Here is a 21,095-nt window from a genome sequence, read left to right on the forward strand (position 1 = left end):
TACAAACAATAAAAAAACGCACAACGTAATATACATAAACTAAAAATTAATTCATGTAAAAAAAGTAACTGCTAAAGCCATAAAGCCCACCATTTCAGAAAAAAAAGACCACTCCACACTTATTATTTATAAAGCATTGTTTGGCTTCAGAGCCTTCAGCGTAATGGTAGCAAATAATCAAGAAACGCACAACGTAATTATACATAAACTAAAAATTAATTGGTGTAAAAATGTAACTATTAAAAAACGCCAATTCTGTGCACTTCACACTTCAAACCCTTTTTTTCCAAAACTATCTATGCTTCAAATTAACGTTTTTTTTGTTCGTTTATTGCGTATCAAAGACGATAGAGTTGTTCTGTAGTTATTCGTAATGTGTCTCTTTCTTACTAAGTAGTTCCATATGAAATCATTATTGCGAAGCACAGTGTCAAATAAATAAAGTCAAATTGATCCCGCGAGCGGTTTCCGAAAGCAAATTTGTCGTTTATTTGTTTTATCATCAAAATTACATGGTAATTTAGCTTCTCTTATACGAATCCACGATTTTTGTATACTAATGAGCGATAACGATGAATATTACGATGGTGACGGGTTAGTATAGAGGTGCATGATACCGAAATATTTTACGTGTTTTACTGGTTTAACTTTAGCTTATTTTAAGTTTTTGGTAAGTATTAGCAATAATTCGCACCTGATGTTGTATATACACATTGTTGTTTTTGCAGTAAGTGTATCTATAATTTGTGTTTTTGTGGTTTTATACTGGTTGACATTATTGCTATACAATATAACCTGTATTCTAAGACAAAAAGCATGCAAACATTCCTGGATTTTGCATGGCTATTACTCACCTTACTTATGAAGTGGTAGTAAATTTACACAGTACATAGAATCAAGTGGGAATGAAAAAAAAAACAATGTGTGGTTCACATGCAGTTTTAGCTATTGTCATTAACATGGTGTTTGCCAGTCTGGTGCAAAATGTGTTGTATTTATATAATCTTTAACCTGTCCTTTAGCATGCCCTGACTTTTAACACTTATTATTTTGGATCACTGCCAAAAAAGCTATTCAAATGTGTTAAATTTTTTGCTAGTTTCATTTCTGAGGAATTACTTTCTGTAGTGCTTTAAAAATTTTAATGTTCATATTGATGCTGGAAAGGTAAAACATCTTATAAAATAAATAAAAATAAAAATATTTGAAATTTTTATTGAATTGACATTCAATTATTGTTTTGTGAAATTAATCCATTACTTTGTTATAATTATTAATACAAAGATCAAACACAGAAAAAATTCCTACCCGAACCTACCGTGGCTTAGTTGGTATAGTGTCTGGCACGGCATGCTAGAAGATGTCGGTTTGAATCCTTTTCTAAGTGTTTGATCTTTGTATTAATAATTATAACAAAAATATTTTAGTTCAGATTATTACAATCCATATTTCAAATTATATTATTGTAATATTACTTGTAATTAAAATTTAGGTAATTAAAACTGAATAAATAAGCAAAAAAAAATTAAAGATTGAATAAACTAAAATCTACAGGTGGTTAGTAACAAAAGTACTTATGATCTAAGAGTTTTGTAGTATGACATGCATCTTATGTAATTTGGAAAATATTACAAGAGAGCGATTTAAAAAAAATTTTTGAAGGAAAGAAATCATACCTCTCATTTTATTTCTTATATGGAAATCTAGAAAGTTTCAGCTTTTCCACATAAGAAATAAAATTAGAGTTATAATTTTTTTTTTAAACGACTTCATGTTATGAATTCAAGTTACTCTCCAGTAGTGCGATTCACGTAAATTCAAGCTATCAAAGTATCATTTAAGTTACGTAGTCGTTAGAGCGAAGTCGCGTCGTAAATGGGTATTCACGTATCACTTGAACAAACATTGATATGAGTAGAATCATAATGTAACAACTAATGAATGACATCTTGGATTGTGAAATTTGACACTTAGTTGTCGAAAGTCCCTTGAAAGAACTGTCAAAAGTTTAGCAGAATGCATATGACTTGTTGTTTAAGAGTAAATTTAAGTTCGATTCATATACCAGAATAACTTTAACGACATTTGGATTGCATGACTTTAAAATTGGACTCGTTGATGTTCACTGTTACATGTGAATACAAAAAAGCAGTTCAACGGTTTGATGACGTGAATCACCTGTAATATTTTCTAAAAGCACGTTAAACATTTTACTTTCCAGGGTCAATATATTTCGAATTATTATATTATATTAATACAAAAATTGAACATAAAGAAAAACATTCCTTCGATCTGACAGGACTCAAATCTGCATCTGTGCTATACCAGGGCAACTGCTCTACCAAGTGGCTACAGATTGTGTTAGCAGACCTTATGAATTCTTCCACGTGTTTCTTACAGATCTTGTTGTTTTTGTTTTTAATGGATTTTTTGGAAAGATATTCTACAAAAATAAGGGCATATCATGGAGGTTAAACATAATAATATTCATTATAATCAATTTTATATGATCCTTTTTGTTTTTCTTCCTGGCCATTTCCTAACCTATTACTTTGATGTGGACACAAAGTAGTGTAATGCCTTTAACTTGACATGCATCCTGGAGACATGGTGTCCGTAATGGTTTTGGGAAAATTAAAAAAATAATTAATTATTTTTAAATAAGGTGGATGTAAACTTAGTTGTGCATTAGAGACTTTGTAAGGCTATAATACCAAAATTGTTAAGGACATAGTATGCCTCTAGGACATGTGGCAGGTTAAAAAACTTATATTTTGTCTAGTATATGGTCTTACTATTGTGCCTATCTATGATTAATAAAAAGAACTATGAACATTTTTCCATCACTTACAGGGCAATGGACTCAATGCCAGCATCTCCCGAAGTCACCTACAATTGGGTTGACATAACATCAGATTTCTTTAAATACATACAAGGTAAATTTTGTCAGTACTGTACAAACAGTACCATTATGTATGCAATAAATAATCAATTCACTCAAGCTAACCTTAAATTTATGGTCATTTAGATATTAGGTGAGCATATAACATTCTTATACCCATCTGAGTTGGTTACTTCAATAAAACATATTTTGATCACAAATAGACAGATTTTATTCACAATGTAATAAGTGCTGCATGTTCAATTTGCACGTAAGATATTCTTGCAGTTTTTGTTTTCTGATTTCCAATTGTTATCCATTTTCCAGATCTCCAATTAGGAGAGCTATTGCACGATGGACATCTATTTGGTTTATTCGAGGCTATGTCAGCTATTGAGATGATGGACCCCAAGATGGATGCAGGCATGATGTGCAATCGTGGTAACCCTAAGCCCCTGAACTTTCAACAAGCGGTTGCTGTATGTATTATGCTTAATAATTTCTAAGTCAGTATGATAAAAAATATTTATGTAACTAGGATCTTCAAGATACTCATTGCTCCACTGCATTAACAGAGATTATAATTAAAAGCCCTTTTATCTAACTTTCATCTTTGTTTACTGATGTCTGCAGCAGCTGGTTTCATAGTTTGACTTTATGTTTTGCAAAATCTTGATAAGCCTCTAATGTCAAAATTTTATTTCTTTTTTTGGATTGCAGGCAGGAAAGCTGAAAATTGATGACCTAGAACCAAGTGAGATAATAGGCATAATAGATGCTACAATGGCTTGTATAGTGTCCTGGTTAGAAGGCCATTCACTTGCTCAAACAGTCTTCACAAACCTATACCTGCATCAACCACATTCTATAGTGAACAAGACATTGAAAGCTTATTGCATTGCTGTATATAAGCTGCTCGATTGCATTAGGGATTGTATTAACAAGTAAGTGATTTTGTGTAATATTTATAGTATATTCAGATTTTTTTTTTATAAAATCAGGTGACGGGACGAACAAGTCGTGCGCCTGATGATAAGCTACACGCCTGTCCATAACAGTTGCAGTGCCATTCAGCTCTTTAAATCGACATGTCCCATGTACTTGTAATTAAACCAGCACCCTGACCCTTCAAAACCGGAACACAGTAATGCTGACATTATTGTTTGGCTGCAGGAATAGATAAGGTGGCAGTACTTCCTTGAACAAACTCTTTCACAAGGAGCTCTACTGCTACTAAATATTATAGATATAAATTTCCAAGTGAACTGGTACGAACACCTCACTTCGTACACAACGCCAAATGTTTTACTTGGTCTTATTGTGTAATTGATGTTTAAATGATAATACGTATACGAAATACGTATGTACAACACTTTCCTACAGAATTTATTTTGTGATTTTAATATGCTGTATCTATCAACTCATGTGCGTGTCTGTATGGATTAGTAACAAAGCTAACTAATTATCCAATTTTTTAGGGCTCAGGTGTTTGAAGAAGAAGATTTCCAACCAATGGGCTATGGTTATCGTTTAGGTTCGAACCCACAGGCAGGCAACGCGTACGACGCTAGTCAGGACGTCACTGAACAAAAGTGCATCGCTATGCTTCGTGAGCAGGAGGAGGAGCTTAATAAGAAAGTTAGGAGCGCTACAGATGACTACGTAAGAAAAATTTTATTTTTAACCAACTTCAAAAAAAGGATGAGTTTCTCAATTCATCTCTTTTTTTGTATGTATGTTACGCGATTTGATACGGCATTTGTGAACCGATTTGGATTATGCTTTTTTTTTGTTGGAAAGAGGGTACTTTAATAGTGATCCCATATAGTATAAAAATATTCCATCTTGAAAGGTGGCAAACTAGAGGTGAATCCGTTTTCGCTCACTTTCCGGTAACCGACCAATATAACTTGGCAAATAGATATAATTGCACGAACTTTTGAGGTCGGTTTTTTTAATACTTTGTACTGAGATTATTGTGTACTGTTTACTATAAATACACATGCCAAGTTAGTGAATTGTTATAATCATTATTATTCAACAAGTATTAGCATGGTGTACTTGCTTTTAAGACCATCGTCCGTCAAAGTTGTTACTAATAAAAACCTTCTAGGCCAGCACTTTGTGGGGAGCGCTAGCGGCCCGTATCAGATTCACAAGAATGTTGTACCAAGCACTCCTGTTGATCACGAAGCGAGATTCGCAATCAGGAGCCGATTGCGTGGCGCTTCTCAACGGCTGTTCTGAGATGATGAAAGTCATCATCAAGACAGCGCCGCGGGGCACACAACCAGTGGAAAATTGTAAGTTCGTATTCTGTTGTGATTACAATAAATATATATAAATAATGCAATAAATGTAAATAAATTTCAGAAGTTGAATATATTCAATATCGTCGCCTTACTTTCTCAAACTCGCATCGTAAAGCACAAAGTTACTGAAATGCAAAAAATGGGTTGTGTATGCAAATTTTGCAGGCTGATTTCACATCACATTTCCTTCATATGCACACACTGGCTTTTTCCTATTCTTAAAGTAATGCATCCAAAACCCTTGATAAGAAATTTAAAATAAATAGGAAGTATTGCCATCTCCTGAGTAATCACTATTTATACGAGTTTGAGAAAGTAAGGCATCGATATACTATAGCGTTAATTGATGACAGCCATTATGCATGCACTAAAATTCGTTACACGGAATTTAATTAAAATGGTGGTCAGTTGCAGTCATAGGTCGCGGTGGTCAATATTAATCCGTGAACCATGTTAGGACAAGTTGATCGATGTACAGACAAATGTGGTGAATGTGATGGGGCCATATTAACCCAACCCAAAACCATTGTGCTTGCGGATCCTTCGCACAAAGTATGTCTCACCTGCTTTCGTACCCACTGTGTCCAACTGACTGCACCCGTGATAGATGCGACCTCTTACTAGGCCAAAAAATGTAACACCGGTTTGTACAATTTAAATGGACACTATCTGAAATTCGCCTGTGTCTTCTAGACTATGCCAAGTGCTTTTGTTTATTTACGTAGATAGGGTGTATTTTTCTAGCAAGATATCTTTATTATTGTTTCAGCGGATTCCCCAAACCCAATGGGGTTCGAACCGATGATCAATCAGCGCCTATTACCGCCAACATTTCCCCGTTACACGCGCATCAAGCCGCGCGCCGAAGCACTTCTTTACTTCGACGAACTAGTCGCGAGGCTGCGCCACGCCTGGAAGATTACTTCTTGCTCCAACTTCCATACGGCATTGGTAGTGTATCTGTACAGTTCACAGCGTGAAAGCCTCTTGAGAAAGCGTAAAATGTGTATGGATAAAATACACAGCGCCTCTAGTGGTTAAAAATATTGTGCCTTTGCTAGAAACCAGCCACATAGATTATTGCAGAGGCTGGGAACTAAGGGGGGACAATATTGTAACTCATACTCGTTGTTTTAATAGCCAAAGAGTCAAGCAGCCATTCCCGCCGAGGCTTCTATAGTGATTTTCTCAAACAATGTGAGGAAATAATAGAAGACTAAAGAGAAGAAGATGTATAATAGAAAAAGTAAATAAAATGTTTATTAAAATGAAGAGTAATATTTGACATAGTATTGCAGGCATTTTCGTTATCGCTCTTCTCACTAGAACTTATTTTCGCGACGAAAAAAGACAAAAAAAAAGAACAAAAGAATACCCAAGCACTTTACTTATAGAGTTTATGTACTAGATGACTTTATTTTACCGCCTTTTTAAAAAATACGACGATGCAATTACGAACACTAGGCAGTTGGCTGTATGAGTTTTCCTTTTGCCTGTTTACATAGTTCATTTAGTAGGTAGATTTAAAAGTTTAGAGAACTAGACAGTGATGGATTTTCATATATACTTTGCAGGCCTTTGCCGGGAAGAAGTCAAACGGTCCATAAAGGACAAACTTTCCGTGTTCGTTTTTTGAAAGTAATACAAACATTTCCGAGCATATTTGAGAAAACTCCTTTTAGAGTACGGTTAGAAAAAGTATAATAACTTTTAGAAACAAATTTACTGTTGTGCTCGATTTTTTGACGATCGACACGCGTTGATTACAAAAAATACGCTATCTATCGTCTGTTTCCAACATATAGTCGCTTTTGTCTGATCACACATGTTCATCGAACAAAAATAGGATGTCAATCGCCTGTTTATTACAAATGTACTCACGCGTATCGATCGTCAAAAAAACCAAACAAATCTGCAGGCATCTTTAATGATTTGAATGTTTTAATGGGATGAGCAAGATTTTAAATAGTTTGCTTTTGCTCGAAAGTAATGTAGCAAACATCAGCGAAATTGCAGTGAAATGTTTGCTAATGTGTGCGTGGTGTTGCAGGACTTCTTCATGGAGTTCAGCCGGGGGCGCGCGTGCATCCTGTCGCGGTCGGCGCTGCAGCTGTTGTACGTGAGCGGGTCCCCGGCGGGCGCGGCGACTGCCGGCGGGTCCCCCGCGCCTGCGTCCCCCCGTCCCCACCACGCCTTCCTGGAGGTGCTGCGCGACTCTGTCAAGGCCTTTGTGAACCCGCCGGCGCTCATGCCCACCTACCGCGGAGTGAGTTATTCTAACACCACCGACCTGTCAGTCTCTGACCGTTCCATGGCAGGGGTAAGTCATTCTCGCATTTCTTCGCAAGTCTGACGAGAGGCTTCCGCTTCGACGACGACGTGTACGTCTTTATACATTTTTGAGACAGTACATTGATTTTTTTAACACTGACGAATCGGCATTTGCCGAGGAAAATAAAATGTATGTATTAAATATAACCACTGATTTCGCCTTATACCATTCTGGTACTTATGATTACTAATTGTATCATTCAATATCGCGTATGGACATACTGTAAGCAATCTTTTCTATTTTAAATAAAGTCAATTTTTTTATATAAATGGTAATTATTCCCGTGCTATGTATACCAAAAGCACCGCAATTCACTCCGGGGCGCTACCTAGAACTTCCATTCTAGAACTATTCTAGAACTAAAACTGCCTACGTGGCCGACCGGTTACCATTCTGGTCTGCCACGTAGAGGTCTCGGGTTCGATTCCCGGGCCGGGAGAAATATTTGTATGGCCTACATTTGGTTTGACATTGACTTACTACACGAAAAAAACGAATATACGCGATTTAAATCCGGAAAAATAGGTTCATTTCATAGGAACGTTACATATAGATGTAACAATCGCGAAAACCTAAGAACTAGATATGGCCTATATTTATTTCTCTCGTGAGTTTGGGTGTAATTTGTGGTTGTCTATGTGTGTGTCCATGGCACCCCCGGTACAGGGCTTCCCTAGTGCGAGGCTAGGAGTGTGTGCGTTATTATTATTAATTTTAGAGTTTAATGTTTATTTCCTACCCGGAATTGAACCTGAGACGTCCTCATCTAGTGCCCACACTGCGAACTGTTGGGTTAGTTTCCGTGAGTGTATCAGTAGTGGCCCCGATTTACCGCAGCTACTCTTTTAAAAAGCAGATGTTTTCTCATTACGTCCTTTTTTTTTTTTTCTTTTTATTGTAGGCTCGCGAGTTCGTAGAAAACTTCCTATCTCGCTGCGTGAGGCCATTTGCGGTGCTACTTCAAGTTTGTGGACACAACCGCGCGCGGCAAAGGGACAAACTGGCTTTGTTGCTTGACGAATTTGCTGCGCTTCAAGAGGAGGTACACATTTTATACAATTATTTATATTTGAACACACCATACCTGATACAATATGCCTTAAAGTTACCAGATAACAACAAACAGTCAGATCATTATTTGTTATGTCTTGACCTACAAACGGTGTAAACAATTGATTTTTGAATTTATTATGTATTATAAGAAATTCGTTTTTCAGCATTACGACCCAAATATTATATACACTATCTTTGGTGCTAGTTAGGTGTTCCATCCAATCATTACATGTAATATGGCAGCATCAGTTCTAAATTTGAGACACCCTTGCTCATACAACCATATACACAACAGTAAACATGTCAACAATTTGAAGTAATTTTTTAAACACCGAGCGATTACTTTAATTCTATGACAAATGGCGTGTGCGACACACAAACCTCGCTGCTACTTTTGTAAGGAATTACCTTACTTGTCTTTTTATGCAATGGCCTTGATTACTTGAAATGACGTCATCAAAGATGACTCTTATTACCAACGAAATCTATGATGCGGTGTTCTATACACAACACTTTAATATCATAGATTAATAAGCAACAGAGTGTTCTGACTACACAATAACAGAGTGCGTATAATATGAATAAAACAGTTACTGTGGTTACCATAATATATATATTTTAAAAATATTAAAAAGACTAGGCGGCATGGTCTAATCATCTTTGCTTTTCCGCAAGGAAAAGTACATAGTATCAGTAATTTCAGCTCGACTGTATTTTTTCTTATACTTAATTTGTTTTTCAATAAACAGTAAGCGGATGGCCCCGTTTCAAAGCAAAATGAAATGTATTGTGCAACTGATAGCGACTTTGCCAGGGGCTTCCCCAACTATGGATAAATATCATTGGTAAACACTCATTTAATGTAACTGGTACTTACATATTGCCATGTAAATTTTGTCCAGGCGGAGAGTGTGGACGCAGTGGTGAGTGGCGCTGCGGGCACTCCGCCGCGCGCTTGCTTCGGCACCTGGATCCTGTACCACGTATTACGCGTCATGATCGCGTACCTTCTTTCGGGGCTAGAGTTGGAGCTTTACAGCGTGCACGAGTATCATTATATATTTTGGTTGGTATTCTATTTCAAGCCCTATACGTTAACATTATCCTTTCCGTTATCACCCACATCGGACGAGGTTAACGTGCAATATAAATTAGTAGCCAAATGTATTAGTAGAAGATAACAATGTAACGTAGAACGACTACTGCCTCGGTGGCCGAATGGTTACCATGCTGGACTGCCACGCAGAGGTCCCGGATTCGATTCCCGGGCCGAGAGAAATATTTGTATGGCCTACATTTATTTCTCTCGTGAATGGGTGTAATTTGTGGTTGTCTATATGTGTATCCACGGCACCCGCGATACAGGGTTTCCCTAGTGCGGTGGCATATTCACTGCGTGAACAAACCCTTTTACATTAAAAATAAAGAGAGAAAAAGCCCTATACATTGACTAGGCACAAGTTTCGAAGGATTGGTTTTGTATGGAGTGGGGTTTAGTGTATTGTACACGCACCAGCACATCTAGGTGCGCATTGACGTAACTTGTTCCGTTGCACTGGAGGCGATTTTCGAACAAAAACGTGTAGCCTGATGTGCCGTTGTCCGTACATCACATTCACACATTTCAGACATTGTAACGTGACGTGTGGTCTATCACTGATAAGCGTTTTTTAACATACTATTGACATATTACTCAAATTTCCCTGTGCGATAACTAAAAGCGTTATGCTTCACTATTTTTTTTTATCTAAAGGAGAATTTTTGATTAGCTAGACAAAACTTACAGCTACTAATGTCACATTGTAAAATATTATTGTCATGTTAATGATGTATTTGTTTCAGTTCAAAATCAATTCACTGAAACACATCCATCACATATACAAAATTAGTCACAAAAACGTTATAAATTCTCGACTATTCTTCTGCTAAAAAACTTATGTAGAAACTATTTAATTATATAATAAATAATTGCAAACGTAAACAACAACGAATGTTGATGAATTTCTTCATAATCATTTTATACTAAATTAAATTGATATTGGAGTATTACGAATCTTCTTATTTGAGAGCCAGGTTTTGTCAGTGGAGCAATCACCAACCATCATTGTTCAACGGCCTAATTATGAATCCCTGATACGACACGACATTGACTTTTTCCCTTATCTGGTCTAAATAACTTCATCTCGGTCTTCCTCTGCCTCTCTTTCCTTCTATAATGCTTCTAAAAAACTATTATAAGGACACGTTTGCGCGCAGCCACTACACAAGCCATGATACACTCACTACGCATGCGCACCGCGGCGTGCGCCAGCGACAGATCTCCGCCTACGTGCAGTTCGCGCGTCCGCGACCCAGCGTTTGTACGTGTTGTATAGAGTTCCGCCCGCCGCGCTCCGACCGCGCGGCTTTTGATGTTAACATACCATAATACGTAGGCCTTACGAATAAACTAAGTGTGTATTCTATTGTCGGTGTTTTATTGTGATTCGTTATGTTTCCAACACTATAGTGACGTTATCAGGTGACTAAACATATACCTTTCGGTTCCCTATTGCCTTTTGTCTAGTAATAATTATATAATATATTGTAATGTAATTTGTTTAATTATTTGCTTAACTTCCAGGTATTTATACGAATTTCTGTACGGGTGGCTAATATCGGCATTGGGCCGCGCGGAAGGTCTGGCGGGTGAGGGCGCCAAGCGAGGTGATTCCAAACGTAGCGGCGTTAAGAAACAAAAGAAACGCACCAGACCCTACGCCAGGGAAGGACTGATGTGCCAAATCTTGCAGAATATGTGTGGAGGGTATTACAAAGTTAGTGTCCTATAAAAAGTATTGTTTTTTAAAGTCTAAGCTTATACGTTTCACTTGAGTTAACGATTTCATTGTCACCCTACTTTATTCTTATATATTATTTGGCAATATAAAATTAAGGTCAGATGGGGGTAAGAGGAACACCGGGGGAATAGGGACTTGAAGCTAGCAATGGGCGAGTCGAGTTATTTAACTCTATTTATTTACTCTCACTAGTCAATTCGAGTACTTTTTTATGAACTCGAGCTAGCTTGGTGCGTAACCCGCGCGAATACTTCATTCATACAGCGGCTTCGGCTACTCGTTCTCACACGCTCAAGACGCAGTCTGCTGGCCGATAGGCCCAACTCGGTGAATAACTGCCTCCGTGGCCGAACGGTTACCATGCCGGACTGCCACGCAGAGGTCTCAGGTTCTATTCCCGGGTCGGGAGAAATATTTGTATGGCCTACATTTATTTCTATCGTGAGTTTGGGTGTAATTTGTGGTTGTTTATGTGTGTGTCCATGGCACCCGCGACACAGGGTTTCCCTGGTGCGGGGCTATGTTGAGTGTGTGCGTTATTATTATTATTAATATGAATATACGCCGCATCGCTCTCGCTACTCGTGATTTGCGATTGCTCTGTCAGACACCAGGTCGAGTCAATTCGAGTAATTCGAGCTGAAAAAAATACAACTCGTCCCGTCGCTACTTGAAGCCTTCACATAATTTAAAGAGTTTAGCACTAATAGTCTTTCAGTTGATAAAACAGATAAATTAGTTTAAATTATTTTATAGAGATGTCGCTACGGTGCTCCAAATCCAAATGGCGGAAAAATCCAATCTTGACAATTTTATTGCGAAATCTTGAGAACACGAGGTACCTATACGATGTACTGTTCCTCTTATATCGTAATTATTGAATTTAGCAAAATAATTGTAAAAACATGTAAAGATGATTAACAACGGCAAGTTTAGTGTACTTCAAAATTCCTATAAGACTTTATGTGTTCTTCTTAGAGCTCAAAACATTTGGTTTTTATTAGTTTTATATTAGTTTACTCAAAGTTAAGTATGTTATTCCTTTCCCGCCTGTGACCTTGCAACCGCAATTAAATGTTTATATTAACTGTTTAGATCTGTTTAGATACATTCTGTATTTGAATTACCGGATATATTTTTAAACATGCACTGTATTTGAAGACCGTAATGGTTTTTTTTATACTCCGGCAGACCATTTATTTTTTTACTTTTACAGCTTGAGTACTAATCATTAGTGACGTCCTAATGCGTCACCGATTCGATTTCTTATTACAATCGACTTTATTAATGAAGAAGTTTTAATCGTGAATGTGAGCGGGTTCACATTCACAATGAATTCATTATTAATATTACAGTGGATTCAAGTGATGATTCCAGTTCATATAGAGAAGAATTGATTGTAATAAACAATTAGAATTTATTATAAACATTTTTTAATTTATTAATTTTGGTTATAATTTATTAGACAGTTCCGTGGTATACTGCTATACAATGGAGAAATCAAATAAAAATTATCTTTACATAATCTGTTTGCGCGATAAAATATCGGAGCTAAAGTGTACGTTGCTTCACTACAGTAAAGAAAAAATCAGCGTCCAGAGAATTGTTGAATTTTTTTGTCTACGGTCTTCTATCAGTAATTATTAAACTTCATACGCATGCTTATGTCAAAATAAAATAAATGGTGCGACAAACTATAATTAAAAGTTTACCTATTTGAGAGTTTCTTAATAATAAAGGAGCTTGGAGTGGAAGTGACTGTAATTTGTATGATGTAAAACTGTAAATAATGAGAATGTTGACTTGATGCTAAATGTTTACTACCGCCTATATAATCTGTGATGTCATAGAAGTAAATAAATAAATATAAGACAACATACATACGTTGCTCTGTTCCCAGAGTAAGTAATTAAAATACCTTGTGTTATGGAAATCGGAAACAACGACGGCACCGTCAAACACCCAGACCCGAGACAATATAGAAAAAATGAATTTTCTACATTGACCCGGCCGGGGATTGAGTCCGGTACTTTATCATCAATAAAAAGTTTACATCATAATTCAGCCTAGATTTACACAGATAGGCACCTTACGTTAATGTCCCACGGCAAACAACGCGTTCTATGATGTAAAGGATACGGCTCTTTATAAAGCTATTTCCTTATACTATAAAATATTATTCGATTTTCCAATATATATTATACAGAGCGAACATTTTCTGCTAAAGTGGTAAGCGTTTAGAAAAGCAGTCTTACTTAATGACCTATGGTTTTTTCTTTTTTATTTATTTACTGTAGAGCAACTTTTTGAACTTTTTTGTTTTTTTATGTGGTTTCAGGCGTTAGTGGCATTCAAACTACAGGGCAAAATCAGGCAGCCCCAATCGGAATTTGACAACGAAGCCGTGCGGTACAAGCACCGTTTCGCCCCATTGTCGGTGTTGACACCACCTCAAGTTCATTATCACGAATTCTGCGAAATGACGCAGCCGTTACAGTAAGTATAAAACTAGTATATTTCCTTCATTAGACTAAGATCAAATGTAGTTAAATTTGCGCGCGTCAAATCAAACTACGTTATAAGAGCCATATACATATATGTATATAAATAAAATGCGAAAACCTTTTCGCATGAGAGAAATTACGGATGTGCATAGTTCTTGTAGTCCATTACATGCAGGACTGTCACATTTTAAATTTTTACATTGCATGCGCTACTACTAAGTAGAGTTCCTTGTGAAAGAGTTTATCCTCTAATTAATGTCACTGGTGAAATTACAAGCACATGGGACTTTTCAACTTATACAATAGTAGATGATACTTGGGCTGTATGTGCTCGGAATAAATGACTAAATGTGCTTAGTACGCCTGAAGGGAATATCGAACGAGTAGGGATTTTAATATTTTCAAATTAATTGTAACTTTACTAACTTTCTTATTATATGCCAGGTACGAAAACCCTGTGATATTATACCTTGGCGGCTGCAAACACTTTCAGCAGGCTCGGTCTCTTTTAGAAACTATTACAACACCCGATCAAGAGGTAAGGTTTTATAGTGTATTTTTGTTTTTGCTTGTGTACCTGAAATTTTAAAACCCAAATAAAGCCAGGTTATGGACTATTGAGTTTACAATTACCACTTGCTGTGAAGGCAAACAGCGATGAAACTGGCATGCCACAGACGGTGCATATAATTTTGACAACTTGTGTGTAATGTGCTTGTTTCTTATTATATATACTCCTTTAGAGGACTTACATATATCTGCTTATATACGATGCTGTGCATTAAACTTTAAACAAAAGCTTTTAATTGACATCAAGTCAATTAATTTGTTTGAAAACTATTCTGCCAAATCATTACTGAGATAACTGTGCTCCGATTGGCCAGTCCGAGTTCGAAACAATTGACGGGAGTCGTCAATTGTTTCACTTCAAATCGACCAATTTAAATTGAGCAATTAAAAATTTAAATTGCTATAATGGACGAAAATTGAAAAATTACATTTTTAATTACCGATGAAATGTTATTCCGTTTGTTTTGTAATTAGATGTTTTGCTGTTTTTCCCACACCACCGAATGGAACAGCCCCCATTGTTAGAGATATTATCCACCGATTGTAACAGCCCCCATTGTTAGAGATATTATGTTTATTACAATACATACAGAATATTTTTCGAATGTACGGAGACGTACACACAGGTCAGTTGTTGGCGCTGTACTATTTCAGTTTTTCTAATTTGTGATTTCAGCGCAAACGAGAGTTGATATTTAAAAGTGATATAAGGCCCATTTACCTGATGAGTTGCCAAGGATGGATTATTTTATTATTTTGTCTCTATTTCTGGTTATAGACTCGATGTTAATTGGAAATTACTTTTTTTTCGAATCGAAATCGCGTATTTTTGTTTCTTTAAACAAATTAACGTTTCGGGACCTATACAGGTTGTTTGTTTGTTTGTTGATGACTTTACCATCTCAGCCAACCGTGGTTCGAAACGGTAAAAATCCGGAGATGTTTCTGCTATGTTGTTTGTTTTGTTAGCATGTTTGCTCCATAATATCACGTAGTCACATCGGAATGCAAGGTCCAACGTTAGTAAGCGATTCATGGAAAGAAAATCTCTTGATCCTTTTTTCTGTTTTTAAACATAAAATGTTTATAGTTATGAAAAAAAAAAACTTTTTACTATCTATTATACGGGGTTATTTGTAAAATACTAACAACTTTTACTTGTATTATTAACATAATACACAACAACTTTTGTTCCATGACTTTTATCACGCCAGATTTCACTTTCATATAAAAATAACATTATTTGAACAGATTGCTTCAAACGGTGGTAACTCTGTGCAAAACGCGGGAGTCATCGGATAGGACGCTTGCACATTTGAATTTACTACCATGCTACCAAATACTCTCTGTATTTGGTAACATGGTAGTAAATTTAACTCTTGTTCTCCGGCAATGATAAAAACAATTTCAAGTATGAAGCTTCATTCGCATCATGCGTCTTTTATTTGGTCGAGTATTACTTATTTGACAGTAATTGTTTCGAAAAGAGAACGAGGGTGGGCTAGCAGATCTAAAAAGTGTCAGATTGTACAAAAAAGTCCGGTCCTGCTAGGTTGCTATTATTTTAAAAATAACCCAGTATACCGTGGTAGCCGAATAGTTTGACCTACCACCTCTCAAGTACAGGGTCGTGGGTTTGAATCCGGCCTTGCACCTCTTGAATTTTACGGAATTTATTTTCGGTGAAGAAAAAAAGCGTGAGGAAACCTGCACACGTGTGCAAAGCAATTTAATTTTGTGTGTGAAGTTCCTAACCCGCATTGGGACCGTGTGGTAATCACAGCCCAAACCCTCTCATTGTAAGAGGAGGCCTGTGTCCAACAGTGGGACTATGTAGAGGCTAACCAAAAACTAACTACCTTATACATACGGGTATAGAGTCATCACCTCATAAGACAACTGGTGGCTAACGCGGGAAGTATTTTTATACGTACACTTATCTCCAACTTCATGCTTTTTACTGGCTTTCTGGGTTCATGTTTTTATTTAAACATGTTTTAAAGTACATTTCAAAAAGGCCTTTGGGCTCTGAAAAATTATCTGAAATTTGTAACGCAAAAAAATGCTAGCGCCATCCATTGATTAACGACGTCCATATTCCTGGACAAACAAAGCATAATGTACGTAATGATTAGATGGTGGCACTATTTTTTTTTAATATACATGTTGCTCCTCTTTATTTTCAGGTACAAGATCTCCTAAAGATAGCCAAAACAAATTTCGTAGTTTTAAAATTATTAGCCGGTGGACACAAAAGGGACTCGACGGTGCCACCCGAGTTTGATTTCTCTGTACATAGACATTTTCCAATCATAAAATTGGTGTAATATAGTTTAAGTATAGTTATATTTTCGGTTTTACCTTTGTTCTTTGTGCTTGATCCCGTTTCGTCTACCAAAAACTAGTTAGTTGTTTCTTGTTTCATCATTGGTGTACTCAATTCAGCTTTTCAATTGAGAAGTCTACGGTTCGAATCCCTGTGGCGGCATATCCTAAACGATGTTTATTTCTAAGTTATCTACATTTGTGAATAGTATGATTACCTCTCGCGGCTGCATGAAGTCGAAACCAACTTCGTGCAGCCGCGATCGACTACATGCAGTTAATGCGTGAAATTGATAATGACTTCACGCATTAACTTCAAATATGTAGTCAATCTGTTAGCAGCCTAATGGTGAAGGAAGAAAGTTACATATGGAATACACACAGTTCACAAGCCTTGGGAAACGTGTGAAGTCTCACACAAACCCTAGACTAGACCGTATCCAGTAGTGAGATTTATAAGGGGTTCATCACGATGGTACTTAATTCGGTAATCATTCTCCTTTTTCATCACTTACACGTAATATTGATTTTATTAAATACCATGATGTTTCATGGTAACGTCATGGTATTTAATACAATCAATATTACAATTTCAAAAAGCGACATATTTTGTTAACCTCCGGTAACTGGAAGGGATCTGGTTGAGTGAAGAAAAAACTCATAGATTTCTCAAGCCGTTAAAACCAAAAAGAAAAATCTGTAACAAACGCATAGATATTCGTAAGCTCTGCTGACTCAATCTATTGCTCAGTTAGTAGTTGGTCCTGTCAGATCGAAGGATTTTGTCTATGTGTTTCGATCTTTGTATTAATAATTATTAAAATCTTTTTCGTTTCTTTTATCTATCAAGGTTACAAGGGCTAATGATAAAAAATACACAGGCAAGATATAGTAGACGAAACAGGTTGTCAAGCCGTATTTTGACTCTTAGGGTCGTATTCCAGAACTCTACTGAATGCTCAAGTCAGGATTGCACTGGAAACACAAGCACTGGAAATATGACCTTAATGGCAGGGACTTGAGTGTGATTTCGAGTGCTTTAAACCATACTCAAATCCTGACTTGAGCATTGAGTAGAGTTCTAGAATACGACCCTTAATGTCATAATGGTGTATATACGGTTGACTGTCTAGTCTAGTTTCATTTCTTTTTATTATTCGACTATGACATATGAAAATTAGTAGTCGCGAGGCTGCAGCGCCACAGTAGCGCCGCTGCAGCGCTTCTACAAGCATCTAGTTTGAAGGCGCCCTTAGCCTTATACTAATACATAAACTGTTAATCCGTCTCGGGTTAATTTAAGGTTGAATTTTTCCTGTAAAGTTGTCGTTGATGTTTGAAATGAGGCGCAAAACAGCCTGGTGAAGACCGCCCCGAAATAAAATATCCTCTGCTAAAGGTATCTTATAGCGAAGGCGGTTTACTTTTGCAACAAATCAATGGCATAGTATAAATAAGACAAGCAGTGTTTCTTCCGGCGTGTACGCCTACATGTCGCTCATAGCGTAGGCTTGTAACATTATTTTAGTTGTACCTACAGGTTGCAAAACATAATTTAACTTAAAAAAATAAATTCATCACAGTAGCCTCGTGCTATATTGAAATAACCTTTTTATATATGCAGTACCTATTTACATATTGATATTTTAATCGTATCGTGGATTAGTATGTCAATTATAAGAATACGATCATGAAATAGAAATGAAATGCTTGTTTGTATATACATAACGATACATTTATAAATAAAAATATTATAGATTTGACACAATGAAGAATAGCGCATGGGGTGCGCTGCAGGTGTGCCTACATACAAGCCTTGCATAGAGTTACACTACTCGTCTTATTACACTATGTTAATGCTAAAACGTATGACATTTATAATATAACCATTAGATAGTCGGCGATCATGTGTTCTACGCGTTTTCGTGCTCACTCCTGTTTGCTAAATTCAATATAGTTGACCTGCCCGATTGGTACGCCTTCTGTGTATGTCATACCTTCATACGCACGTTACATGGAATGCCAAACGGGAATACGGAACGCTATAACGCGAGACTAAGTCATATAGTTCGTTTTTTTTTTTGGAATTAGAAAAAACGTAAACAAAGAAGCAGTGATCATAAACCTTTTTCATCTGACAATAAATTACATTAAAGAAAACATCACGAGAATTGATAACAAACGGCCATTGACCAACTAACAAATTTTAATGGCATTTATAAATAACTCGATAAGATACTATTATAAAAAGTTTCCTTCTAAATGTTCGTAACCTTGTTTCTTTAAGTTTTGATAGTGCACGTTTTTGAAAGTAGACAGAGTATGTAAAGACAAAAGTTTTCAATCTTTAATAATAATATAATTACATAAATTTTGTGAATGTGTTTGAAAACTTTCGTTTCACGGTATATTTATATTACATTGCTTTGCCTACAAAATGACGGAATGAAATGACGCCTGATAAAACATCTAAAATTTGCTTCTGCCTAATACCTAAAAAAAACGAAGTATAGCATACTTGGCATGTATGAATTCTCTAAAATCTTCATATATCTGTCTGACATTGACGTTCCGATCTCACATAAACTTAGAACTGAATGGTATTCATGAATTTAAAGCGTGAAACCTTACTTAAACAATAAAATGTAAATAGAAAATGTTTTTGTAATAAACTGTGGAGCAGTTTTATAAATAAGAAGTAGAATGATTATAGTACTTCTGTAAATTTGATAATGTATGTTCCGGAAATATTATCTTTTAACTCGTCTATGATGATTTGTATCCTGATCATGTGCAATAAAATATTGAAAACACTTTAAGCCTCTTGTGTTTACTTTTTTCCTTGCTAGAATTTTGACGACGGCCGTGGTCGAGTGACTTGCACACCGGTTTACATGGGGTCACCATCTCTAAGGTTTGGCCAGGTCAATGTAGATAAACGAACTTTTCTACATTGTTTAGGGTTTGGGTGTTTGTGGTACCGTCTTTGTTTCCGATTTTCATATCATAGTGCTTTAGTTACTTTGGGATTAGAGCAACGTATTTGATGCTGTCTAATATAAAAAAAGTATATGTATTTGAAGTTCCTTATGTAATAGTGCATTAAAGTGCAGTCTTGGTGAGGCTACTGAATTTTTCTTTTTGATCCTGAACATGCGACGCCGGATATTTTTCCGAAGTAAAGCAATAGCTTGGGATTATCGCCCCTCCTCTACAGCATTTATTAATTGTAACAAAAAGCAAATTTAAATAAAACTGTGACGAATTCTGTAAGGGCTACATGACTATGACGGGTGAAAGGTTTTTTTTGCAATCTTCAACAAAACTAGAATATGACCGATAACGTCGGGCGTAGTAGCAAACCCTGAACATTTCCGTATTTTATACGAAAACTAGAAGACTTCCTTATTCCAGCGTTAACATGGGAACGTTTGAAACTTGGTTTGCCAGGTAAAATATCGTCATTAAGGACATGAAACTGTTTTTTCGGATCTAAATCGCGTACAAGCCTTGTTTGTTTAGCTTCAGAACTAGATTCGAAAAAATAGTTCATTTCCTAAGTGTAACAATTGCGAAAATTCAGTCCTTTCAAGCCGCAAAAAACTAGATTTGGTCAGTCCGTCGTTTTAAAGTTATGGTGGTGTTTTAGGCTCAAATTATATTGCCGCGGAACGGAATGGAAGCGAATTTTTGTAACGATATTGTTCATAGCATAATAAAACCAAATACGAGCCAAAATCTTCCGCGGAATTCTCGCGCATTTCGCGGAAGATTTTGGCTCGTATTTAGTTTGTACGTTACTCGTACGTTAGAAAAATTCGCTTCCGTTCCGTTCCGACGCAATATAAATTTTGCCTTGTCCACGGCGGAATAAGATTATTAGAACCGATTAGGTAAATCATGACATTTTTTTAGTGAAATCGGATCTAAGCTAGGTGCTGGTCTCAATTTGATTGAGGAATGCCGCTGCTGGAATAAACTTATTGTAGCATGCACAGTAAAACACCCTTATATCTTGAACTACCGAGCGACTAAATCGACTAAATTTTTACGGCTAGAACCGATTACATGGCAACTGTTTACTTGATTAGTCCAATTTCAGACACTCGTCTGTAGACATACTAGTCTATGAGACGCAAACTAAGAATAGTCCTGCATGATGGATCTAAAAGACGTAAGCAATCTGAGCGAGCAAAGTTTATCCAATACTTGAGTAATTTTCATTGTCCCTATCTATAACATACAGCTGGAGTAGGCAAATTTATAGCTTTCTCTGAC

At 36.4% G+C, this 21,095-nt stretch overlaps 1 protein-coding gene across 4 annotated transcripts; it reads left to right on the forward strand.

The window, feature by feature from the left end:
• Positions 1-540: 540 nt before the first annotated feature.
• Positions 541-17,334, forward strand: LOC113229999 (N-alpha-acetyltransferase 35, NatC auxiliary subunit). Of its 4 annotated transcripts, none has more exons than XM_026463716.1 (14): positions 541-606; positions 2,854-2,936; positions 3,209-3,360; positions 3,602-3,825; positions 4,360-4,543; positions 4,995-5,184; positions 5,963-6,144; positions 7,244-7,513; positions 8,427-8,567; positions 9,481-9,644; positions 11,202-11,394; positions 13,757-13,914; positions 14,367-14,460; positions 16,679-17,334. In XM_026463716.1, the coding sequence occupies exons 2-14, from the start codon at positions 2,858-2,860 to the stop codon at positions 16,817-16,819; spliced, it is 2,172 nt and encodes a 723-aa protein (XP_026319501.1). In that variant the 5' UTR covers positions 541-606; positions 2,854-2,857; the 3' UTR covers positions 16,820-17,334. The 4 variants fall into 4 exon arrangements, with proteins under 4 accessions (XP_026319501.1, XP_026319500.1, XP_026319502.1 ...); XM_026463715.1 differs by having other exon boundaries at positions 545-594; XM_026463717.1 differs by having other exon boundaries at positions 545-594; positions 7,244-7,459.
• Positions 17,335-21,095: the final 3,761 nt, after the last annotated feature.

The sequence above is a fragment of the Hyposmocoma kahamanoa genome, unplaced genomic scaffold (assembly GCF_003589595.1).
Source record: "Hyposmocoma kahamanoa isolate Upper Pololo Valley unplaced genomic scaffold, ASM358959v1 63, whole genome shotgun sequence".
NCBI classification, from domain to species: Eukaryota; Metazoa; Arthropoda; class Insecta; order Lepidoptera; family Cosmopterigidae; genus Hyposmocoma; species Hyposmocoma kahamanoa.